A 10927-nucleotide genomic window follows, 5' to 3' on the forward strand; every position below is an offset into this window, starting at 1 on the left:
TCCAGCCTGCTTGCACTTCCTCCAAAGACCTCTGCCCCCTCCAGCCTCAGGGCCTTTGTACAGGATGTTCCCTCTGCTTGGAACGTCCTCTCTCCCTTAGGCCAGAGAAATTTCTACTTGGTTTTCAGATCTCAGTTTGCTTGGAGATTTCTAGAACATTCTCCCTCCCATTGTTATGATCAAATTCAGGAATCAAAGCTTCCATTTTTAAAAACTCAGCTCCGTTAATTAATTTTTTTTTTAATTTTATGGACTTAAAAAGGCACTTCCTCTCTAATATTTGTGGTGAAATCAATTAATAAATAATACTGACAATTGAGCTAAATCAGTCCCATTAATCAGCCACATTAATTATTCAAATAACCAGCCCTTTTAATTGCCTGTATTAACTGATTTGTTCTGATAACTGATGCCGCTTATTGCATACATTAGCTTAATTAATTGGATTAATGAGCAGTTATTAGAGCCCATGATCCTTTATTTCCCCAACACGGGTCCAGATCTGAGCTCTACCTTCAGGGCCTCCGACCCGGCCCAGGAGAAAGGGCAAGGCTCCCGAGGGATCCTGGAGGAGGGGCAGTAGATAGCAGCTGCAGTCCCCTTCCACCTTGGCCCTCCCCTGCCATGGGCAGCCTTGCCCTCTGCAGACAGGCCTGTGGCCCATCTACCCTCTCTCTGACCCCCAGTTGGCTCCCTTGGACCTCCAGGCCTGGCCACGTGGCCTCAAGTGGACACTCTCCCAACCTCTGCCTCCTGCTTCTCTGCTTTCCCCCGCCTTCACCTCTCTGATGTCCAAGTGCCTCTCCTGGAAAAAGGACAAAACTGTCTTCCCGGAGAGGCCACGAGGATCCTGAGAAGGAAGGGTGCAGAGTTCCCAGACCCGTGTGCCTCCTCGTGCTGCCCAAGCTCCCAGCCATGGAGATCTCCCATCCTGCCCCTCCTGAGGCCTGAGATTCTTTCCACCCTTCACTCCAATCGTCACTCACCCCGGCAGAGAAACAACACTGCTCTGTGCTCCTTAGGTTTTTGTTTGTTTTTTTAAGTAGGCTTCACAGCGCACAGCCCAACGTGGGGCTTGCACTCATGACCCTGAGATCAAGACCTAAGCTGAGATCAAGAGTTGGACACTTAACCGACTGAGCCACCCAGGCGCAGGGACAGAAACCCCTGCCTTTCCCTGCATACCCTGCTATGGGGCCTTTGGGGTTCTCTGCCAGGAAGGCTGTTGGCTTTAGCCCCTGCCCTGCCCTGCCCTGCCTCCTGTAAGGTGGGCCACCACTGTCCTGAAGACATCCCTGCTCCTTCTCCACCATTCTGTGCCCTCAGTCTTCTGGACAGCGGTGAGCTTGCCGGCAGGTGTCCAGAAAGGGTACCAGCCCTGTGAGGATAGGGCAGAGGGGGGCCATTCTTCCCAGCGCAGAGCTGAGGATTCTGAGCCCCGAGAGCTACTAACTGATACGCAAAAGGGGAGGGCATGTATGGAGCACTGACCGCCATGCCCTTGATAAAGGAAAACACTGAAGTTTGTGACTTGATCCAGGACACACAGCTGCTCGGACTAGATCTGCTTTGTTCCTTGCACGAGGCAGGCTCCCCTGGGAAAAGGGGACCACTCCGGGGTAGAGATGAGGAGAAGGTGGGGAGGGGAGGGCAAAGAGAAATAATATTTCAACTGGACTAGGAGCCCAAAAGCTATGTCAAGAAGAAGAAATGGAGCAGGGATGGGAGGAGAGAGGACCCTCTTTGGCTCTGGAGAGGGCCCTCCGCTGAGCGGGAGGAAGCAGTGTGACCCTGGGCAAGTCCCCCTCATTGGGCCTCAGTGAACTCTTCTAGAACACGGGCGCGGTGGTAGCTAGAGCAGCTCCTGTGTGCTGGTTCTTCCCTGGGCCAAACCCGGGACCTCAGCTAGTCCTCAAGATGACCCTGTGAAGCAGGTGCTATTATTGTCCCCAGTTTACAGATGGGGAAACTGAGGGCCAGAGAGGGCAAGGGAGTTGCTCAATGTCGTCCAGTCGGTGAGGTATCCAACTTCCTCCCCAGCTCTACTCCACATAGGTCCAGGATTCCGCACGCAAGGTCCCCTGAGGGTTTCGGGGCATGTGGCTCCAGCTGGGGTGGGGGTACAGCCCGTCCTTCCTGCGCCAGTGCAGTTCCCACAGCCTGAGGCATCCGGGGGTCTCGAGGACTGTGAGAAAGTCTCCACAGGAAATGAGAGCTGAGAGCAGCTGGGCCCCTTCGGAAGACAAGGACCAGCCGCCCAGAGCCTGACCAGGCCGAACAGGCTGGGCCCACCACAGCCCCCTCCCCTGGTGGGTAATCACTACCAGATGCCCAGCAGCTGACGTCACTCTGCAAGGGCCGAGAGAGGGTCGTGGGACTCTGGGGAGTGTTGGAAATTCTTGGACCAGAATCAACATTCCAAAAGGAAATGGGATGGGGTGGAGAGTTGCGGGGGGGGGGGGGGTGGTTCTTGGCCTGTTCTCAGTGCTTGGCACCAGGGCTGGGGCACCCGCCATGCAGGGTGCCCCTGGCTGCCCTATGGGGTGCACCTTCTCCCAATCTCCTTCTGAACAGCTGTGGGAGTGGGGGGTGGAGGGGTCTGGGTCTCTGTGATCTGGCAGGGAGGGAAGGACGCTTGGGTGTGACACTTTACAATGAGTAGAAGTGCATTCAAACCCTCCTCAAAGGAGAGGTCCTCGTAAAACATAAGTCAGAATGAGGCCCTCCTCTGCTCAAGGCCAGCAATGGCTGCTTCTCGCTGAATCAAAGCCCAGTCCTTGCCGGGCCTTCCAGGCCTTCCATTATCTGAACTCATTTCCTCTCTGGCCTCGCCTCCCACCACTCCACCCTCCCCCCCGGCCCCCCATCTTATTCTCCTGCAGCCACTGTGGGTCCCAGCTGCTCCTCAAACATGCCAAGGACCCTCCTACCTCAGGGCCTTTGTACCTGCTGTTCCCTTGGCCTGGTACACTCTTCCCCAGATATCGAGAGGGTTTGTTCCCACATCCCTTTGTTCAAACATCACGTCAAGGTGACCTTTTTCCTGGCTTACCTTCCTAAACTGCTACCACCAGGCATACCCCTGGTTGGCTTCAGTATTTCTCCCAGCACTTTTCTCTTCTGCTGAACCATATAACTTGTCTTATCATGTCTCCCCCCACACTGGAACGGAGGCTCCATGATAGCAGGGTTTTGTCTGCTGTGCTCACTGCTGTCTCCCCAAAACTTGGAAGAGTATCTAGGGCATAGTTGCATCACAGTAAATATTAAAATGAGTGAAATTCCAGCTCAACTCAATGTGTCATCTCGAGCAGGTTAGTAACCTCACAAAACCTCAATGTCTTCATCTGTAAAGTGGGCTCCCATTATCTCTCTTCCAGGGGCTTAAGGGAAGTCATTTCAATAACGGTAGAAATGGCTTTGAGATTTTTATTTGCAGGAGGTAAAATGTGGTCTCGTGACTTGGGATCAAGTCTAGGCTCTGACACCTCATCTCTCTGTGACCCCAGGAAAATCCCTTCCCGCCTCTGAATCTTGGCCTTTTCACCGGTAAAATGAAGCAAACAGAAGTTTCCTTTCACATGGCCTGTGTGGTAGGTGGCACCCATTGGGTGCTTCAAGCAGGGACTGGCCGGTTATGAGCCAGGTCTTGACCCCCTCTTCTAGGAGCCTGGCCTAAAAGTTCCTGTGTGTGGGCATGGGTCTGGATGGAAGGTGTTGGGGCCTCCCTTCCTTCACTGGGCCTCCCCTTCCTCCTCCTTAACAGGGACTGCAGAGGAGGGTCGTCAGGGCTCTCTGGAGCTGCTATTTCCCTGCAGAAGGCTGAGGTGCTAGGGGTAGGGTGAGGCTAGGCTGGTGCTGTCCTTTCGGGGCGCTAAGGGCTCTTCACCCCCTCTGCTCCTGGCCCCTCCTCCCTCCTTCCTCCTCATCCCCCACGATCTCAGCAGAGAACAGGGCACCAGGAAACTCCTGCAGTTTCACCTCTTCCCCTTCCTTCCTTCTGCTCCAGGTGTACCCTGCCTCCCAGGGGGGAGGGGAGGGACACCATCTACCCCAGCTTAGACCACTCCCTGAGCAGCCACTGAGATGACCCCCTTGGGACACTGGGGAATGGGGCCCCGGTCTTGTTCAGTGGCAATTCTCAAATGCCCTCCTCTCCAGGTTGGATGTACCCTCAGAGATCATCCCAGACCCATCCGGGCTGCTGGGAGGTCTAAGGCCCAGAGTAGGGCAGGGCAAATCTGAGATCACACAGGCAAAGCAGCTCTCCTGACTCTGGGACACAGGGCTGGGCTTCGGGGACTCCTGGAAGAAACATTTCATTTCTAGCCTCCTGCTTGGCTTGGAGGGCAAGTGGGGACACTGGGTCTCAGGACACCAGGAGGGGGCTCAATCTGATCTGCTAACCTGACCCCACCTCAGGACCATTGGACACTCTGGATGATTGGGGGATGGAGGGCAGTCTCTCTACTTCCTCCACCAGCTCTAGGCCAGGCCTGATGCTGGAGGCACTGCCAGGACCACCAGGGCCCCTGCCCACAGAGGAGGAAGGCTGGGTCCTAGACTTGGCATTCTCAAGGTTTCTCAGGACCATCCTTCCCAGAGGCCCTGGCCCTGTGGGAGGGGAACAGGCTGCCCAGCCTTTAAGGGCATGGTCCAGGAAGGTGGAGTTAAACCCTGGGTCTAACTAACCTTCACTACTGTGGAGAACCGGGCAAATAATCTCCCTTTACTCATCTGTAAAATGGGGATGATAAACGTGCCCCTCTTCCGGGGCTGTTGTGAGGAGTAAATACCCAGCCTGTGCGAGGGCAAGGCAGGGACAGAATTACACCAAAAGAAAGTTTAAAAGTCCCTGATGCTAACGGGCATCCTGGTATGTTGGTTGCCGCAGGGGCACCGATTTCCCCTCAAACCATTGCCATCCCCGCATGCCCTCCTCAGGCCCAGCTCGGTCACTCACCCTCTGGGTCCCAGTGACGGACGTCTTCGTCCCACTGCAGTCATGGTTCCCCCGCAGTCACTGCCTGAAGCCCGGGTACCTCCTCAGCCCGAGGGCTCCCGCCTTTCTCAGGCCAGGGAGCTCTGAAGCGCAGAGCCGTACTCCGGGGGCGGAGCCTGACCTGTAGACCACGCCCCGGGCACGCCCCTCGCCCTCTGCCGGGGGCCGCCCCACAGCCGACACCTCCCGCTAGGAAGGACACGCCCCGCCTCGGGAACGCCCTTCCGCCTCCTGTCTCGCTCCTCCCCCTACCCCCATCTTTTAGCGTCCGAGGCCGGGAAGGCCACGCCCCCCGGACACACCCCTCTGCCTTGACCCGCCCCGTTCCAACAGCACCTTCCCTCAGCAGTCCGCCTGGCAGCCTGAAAAGGCCACGCCCCCAGACACGCCGCTCCACCCGCCCCTTTCCTGCAAACTCACAAGGCTCGTCTCAGGCCCTAGGCTGCCTCAGAACGCCCCAGAACCTATCAGGCCTTCTCCCCTGCATACAATCCTTGCTCTTCCACGCTCAAATGAGGCTGAACTAAGGAGGGGACGGCACAAGACAGCAGCCTGGAACAGCCAGGGATGATGGAAAAACATTTACTGTTAGTGGTGTGCTAGGCACTGTGCTAAGATTTTAAAAGTCCTGTATGTGACTCTTGATTCTCATCATGCCCTACAAGGTAGGTGCTATCATTATGCCATTTATCAGCTGAGGAAACGGACGCTCAGAAAAGGAAACAGATTTATCCAAGGTCATGCAGTCAGTAAGAGGCAGAGTCTGGACTAGATTCATTCTGAAACTTTACAAAGTCTTGCTCCCCATTGAACAGAGGTCTAGACTCAATTACCCCAGCACACAGAAACTGTGCTTGGTGTCTCAGGGCAAAGCCATTCCAGAGAGGTCTCAGAACTGGCCCTAGAGTTACTTTTGCTCAGCTGGGGTTTTTTCCCCTCTTTATTTCAATAAGTACATCTGACCAGTGTGGTTTAGACCCAGGGTCTGAGGGTTGAAGAGCTGGAGACTCCTGTGGTTGAGATTGAGGGGTCTCCCAAGGGCATGAAGCACACAGCTGTACAGCTTAGAAGGTGGTGGGTACAATGTGAGAGATGAGTGTGCAGCCATTGGAGGCGGGCAGTTTCTGCTCAAATCCAGCTCTACTACCTTGACTGAGTCTCAGTCTCCCCATCTGTAAGATGGGTCTCATGATATAATGATAAATGCTTTTACAGAGCGTTCGGTGAGTAACATATGTTTTGACACCCAGTAGAATGGGTGCTAGGGTCATATCATCACTATGTGTATTTTTGCATGAACTCAGCTCACCCTATAACCAAGTGAAGTGGCAACCAGGGGGAGCAGTGTTGTCCAGCAGAACTAAAGGTGATTTGGGTGTGGGGGTCCTGGGCAGGGATCCAGCGATCGGGCTTGGGGCTCAGCCGGCTCCTGGAGGCTGCCTAGGGTGAGTTCAAATCTCCACTTTGTCATTTGACAGATGTGCAACCTGCCTGGGGCAGATGACTTTGCCTCTCTGAATCTTCGGTTCCTCATCCGTCATATGGAAATGACAGAATCTCCTCCCCAGTTGTTTTTGTTTTGTTTTGTTGAGAATTAATTGCAAGTGAAAGACTAAGCATGGTGCCTGGTCTGTAGTAAGCACTTGGTTCATGTGTAGAGTTTTTATTCCCCCTTGAAGTGTGTTTTGTGTGTGTGGCGGGGGGCTCCTCTCCAGGCTCTATTGGCAGGAGGTTGGAGGCACCCTTCCCGCAGATTCCACTCTCACCCCCACCCCACTGTGGGCACCTACCTTTCCGGAGGCACATTCCTGGGAGCTCTTTCTTCTTTTCTGTCTGTGCTGGGATCCTCAGGCTCTCCCGTGGGGCCCATTACGGAAGGGTTGGGTCCCACTGCTGGGGTGTCCTCCAGGGGGGCATTGGTCCCCACCACCACCTCCTTGGCGGCCTCCAGGCCTGGAGGGTTGGGCAGATCTTGGGGCACCAGGTGGGATTCAGAGCCCACCTCCTTGGTCTCCCGGGTAGCCTGTTGATCACGAGCCTTCTTGGTGCTGTGGCGAGGCATGGTGCCCATGTGGCTGTACATGTCACTGGAGCGGGCATAGGCTGGGGGGCTTTGTGGGACAGTCATCATGTCATCCTGTGTAGCCTCAAAGGTGTCTTGCTCCAGGTGGGACTGGATACTGAGGGAGGCTGAGGACCGTTTCAGAGTGAAAGACCGAGGGAGGTTGGAGAGACTCCCGAGGCCCTTGAACTTGAAGAACTCTGGCAGAGGAAGTGGGGGGAGGGAGGGCAAGGGGAAGACATGAGTTAATGCCAGCAGCAATAATAAAAAATACATGTCGTTCTTCTGACTGAGGGTTCAAGGAGGGTCAGGGCTTCTCTGACACTCGCTTTGTTCCCATAGAACAACACGCAGCTCTAGAGTCACACAGACCTGAGCGACCGTCCCTGCTCTTCCACATCCTTGCTGTGTGACTTTCGGCAAGTCACTTGACCCTTCTGAGCCCCATTCTCCACATTAGCAAAATAGAGATTGTAGTGCCCACCTCCTATGGACAGCAGAACTGAAGGAAAGCATGTAAATAACAGACTTAATACGGTGCCCGGCACCCAGAATATCCTGGAGAAGTTATGAAGGCAATGACGATGATTGCAGTGAACGCCTCTGCATTGGTCAGCTATGCTTCATGCATTACATCACTGAGTTCCCAGCATAACTCAATGACACAAGCTTAATTTCCCTTTTCTGCAGATAACGAAGTGGAGGTCAGAGCTGTGGAAAGACCCGCCCGAGGTGGCATCGTGGGCAGGTGAAGCATGTTTGTGTGGTCGTGGGGTGGGGCGAGTGAGGAGGGGCTGTTTGAGCACCGGGGACAGGGGATGAAATGAGAAGGGGGTTGTTGGGAGCCTGGGGGGCCCACTCTCTGAGGTTCTGTCCTTCCTGTCAGCTGAGCCCACGGTGGGGACTCAGGCGGCAGGGCTTGGGTGATACCATCTCCTCGTTTCCGCAGGGGTGCCTGTGAGTTCCCTCCTCCTTGCCCCCAGCTGTGGGACTGTCCCTCCTCTAAGCCACCACCCTCTGACAACCCTATGGCCTCCAGGCGAGTGAAAAGGAAAAACTCTGGCATTTTCCACTTCCTAGCTACCCTCTGCCTCCTCAGGTCCTCACCACGATGCCCCCATTGATGAGAGAGGAAACTGAGGCCCAGAGAGGGGAGGGACTTGCCCAGGGTCACACAGCAAGGCTGAACCCTGATGAGGGGCTCAGGGCTCTGGACTGCTGGGGTCAGTGTTCTGGGGCTTTCCCCCCAGCCCTGCCCACCCTCGACTGTCTTAGCCTCTGCCTCCTGACAAACGCTGTCAGAAAGTTCTGAGGCTCTGCTCTAAGAAAGCTATACCAATGGGCGGAATTGTGCCAATTGCCAGGAGGAGGGCCAAGAACCGCTGTCTCCTGGGCACTGGGGGATCTGGAGGAAACAGTAGTGGGACAGGGAGGGAAACCGAGGTGAGTCCAGGAACATGGGATTGAGCCCTGCTGGGCAGCCCCATATGAGTCAAAGCATATCTCTGGGGCCCAGTATTTTCATCTGTGGAATGCATCTTAATCCTGGCCCTGCACACCCCCACCCACCACCTCCCCTGTGCTGTCAACGGTCAAGTTGAAGGGCTCAGGGGAAGCGAAAGTTGGCTGAGACCCGGAGGAGACTGACTTGGGGAAACGGAGCCTTGGTCAGGGTGACCCCTCATCGAGCTGCCCTGGGTCCCAGCGTCACTGCTGGTGGGGACATGGGGCAGCTTCTCCTGGTGCACCCATACCCACTCCGGCCCCAGTAACTTCCAACTGAGCCCCCGTGTGAACCAATTCCAGGGGCAGGGCGTGGAGCATGTGGAGGTCTTCCCTTGCCCGGCCCCATGAGGTCCAAGGAAACCAGAGATGGTCACACCCACAAATGGTGAGACAGAGAAACAGAGACTGGCAGAGCAGAGATGGAGAACCAAACCAGCTAGAGACAGAGAGAGCTATGGGGCCAGAGTGACAGAGGGAAGGCGACAAGGAAACCCAGAAGCAGAGAACTCCAGAGAGGGATAGAGATGGACAGAAAGAGAAACAGAAACCAGACAGTGATAAAGAAGCAATGCAGAGAGAGGCTGAGATGGATGGACAGACAGAGAGATGAAGGGCAGTGCAAAGGGCACCCTGCACTCACTGAACTTTTTGCTGGCTTTCTTGGGTCCCTCCGTCATCCTGGCGGGTCGTGTAAAGCCCCTGGCCAGCGGGCAAGTGGCTGCTCTCGACTCCGGACATCAACGTTGAGATTCTTCCCTCACCTCCCCTTCCCCTTTCTTGCACCCTCTTGCCGCTCGCTTCCTCTGTGTATTTTTAAACCAGTGAAACTCCCACAGCTCCACCCTCCCCATCCTCTCCACGGGGGCGGGCCAGGGCCTCCCCCACTCTGGGCCCCCATGGGCTGCCTCCTTGACCTTGGCTATGGGGGTGGGGGCAGGGGGGCAGGGGGCAGACCACAAGCCCATGGGACCCGGAGGGCCTGGGGGGACAAACCACAGGCCCTGGGAATGGAGCCCACTGGGTGGGGGCTGTGGGGGGGACCCGCTGACAGCTGTCAGGGGGTCTGGCCAGCGGCTGGAAGGATGCTGGGAGCCAGGCCAGCCCACAGGGCAGTTTGTTCTAAGCCTCGGTGCCTGGGGAAGGACTGGGAGCGGTGAAGAGTGCTGTGGTTAGGCCTGTGGCCCTGGGGACCACCCAAACCCAAGTTCAAATCTTGGCTGGCTACTTTGTCACCGTGTAATCCTGGCTAGGCCACTGACTTCCCTGAGCCTCGGTTTCCTCACTGTGAGCAGGGGGTATTTGCAATGCCCACCTCACAGGGTCCAGTTCGGTGCGAAGCCTGGCACAGAATCGGTGCCCACCAAGGCATGATCATTCCTTTTTAATCCAGCGGGGACACGGTGGCAATTTGGTCCACCACACCCTTTATACAGGGATGGGGGGATCTGGAGCACAGACGGGCAGAGGGAGTGCCCCAGGTCATCTGGCAGGTTGGTGGCACAGACAGGGCTACATCTCACCCTTCTAGACCCCTTAGCCCACAGTCTGATGCTTTTCCAGCCTACGTGTGTGCGTGTGTGTGTCACACGGGCAGGACAGAGATGAGGAAATGAAACTTCCCTACACAGATTGTCCCAGACACCTGTGGAGGCTGTCAGCAGCTACAGGGGTTGGGGTGGCCACAAGGCCAGGGGTTTCAAATCCCCGCTCTGTGTACTGCGCACAAGTTACTCCTGCCTCTGAAGCCCCAGTCAACTGATCTCAAGAATGGGCACAAATGCAAGATACACAATTAAGTCACAGAGGCTCCAGCACGATCGGACATTATTATCCTGGCCCCCAGGCTGGCAACCGAGCCTATGAGAGAGGGAGTCCAAGGGCAGATGGGGCCCCTCATGCATCCTCAGCAAAAATAATGATGACTAACATCTTCTGATCAGTTAGTTCATTCCAGCCAGAAAGCTCAGTCCTTCTGTCCCAAGAGGTAGATGTTGTTTCTCTTGCCCCCATTTTACAGATGTGGAAACTGAGGCTCCCCGAAAGTCAACTTACCTGGCATTAGGGCCTATTTGTCCAGCTATGGAGGCTGAGGTCCTAACTTCCACTCCTACAGCTCCAGAAACCCCCTGGCAGCTGGATGATGGGCCCTGGTGGGGGAAGCATCTGACTGAACCTTCTTAATGGGTTGAGAGGGAAACCGAGGCCCTGAGAGGAAAAGGGACACAGCCTGAGAGATCAAGACATCAGAGTCCTGCTCACAGACCGACCTGGATGGGAACAGCGTTCAAAGCTCACATGAAAGAATGAGGTTTCTCGGTCATGGATTTGGGAAGAGAAGGTCCCTCTACTGAGCCCTG

The 10927-nt window shown here is 55.6% G+C and overlaps 1 protein-coding gene across 4 annotated transcripts in view; it reads right to left on the bottom strand.

Moving 5' to 3' along the window:
- SH2D3C (SH2 domain containing 3C) overlaps positions 1 to 9400 on the bottom strand; it is a 29900-nt gene extending 20500 nt beyond the window's left edge. Inside the window, exons 1-2 of one of the 4 annotated variants that reach the window (XM_042964949.1) lie at positions 9216 to 9400; positions 6793 to 7264 (exon numbers count right to left, since the gene is read on the bottom strand). In XM_042964949.1, coding sequence (XP_042820883.1) covers positions 6793 to 7133 — 341 coding nt within the window. In that variant the 5' untranslated portion in view covers positions 7134 to 7264; positions 9216 to 9400. Of the gene's footprint in view, positions 1 to 3052; positions 3239 to 4963; positions 5229 to 6792; positions 7265 to 9210 lie in introns of those variants that run through there. The other 3 variants (XM_007094436.3, XM_042964951.1, XM_007094440.3) reach the window with 3 other exon arrangements.
- Positions 9401 to 10927: the final 1527 nt, after the last annotated feature.

Source organism: Panthera tigris, chromosome D4 (genome assembly GCF_018350195.1).
Source record: "Panthera tigris isolate Pti1 chromosome D4, P.tigris_Pti1_mat1.1, whole genome shotgun sequence".
NCBI lineage: Eukaryota > Metazoa > Chordata > Mammalia > Carnivora > Felidae > Panthera > Panthera tigris.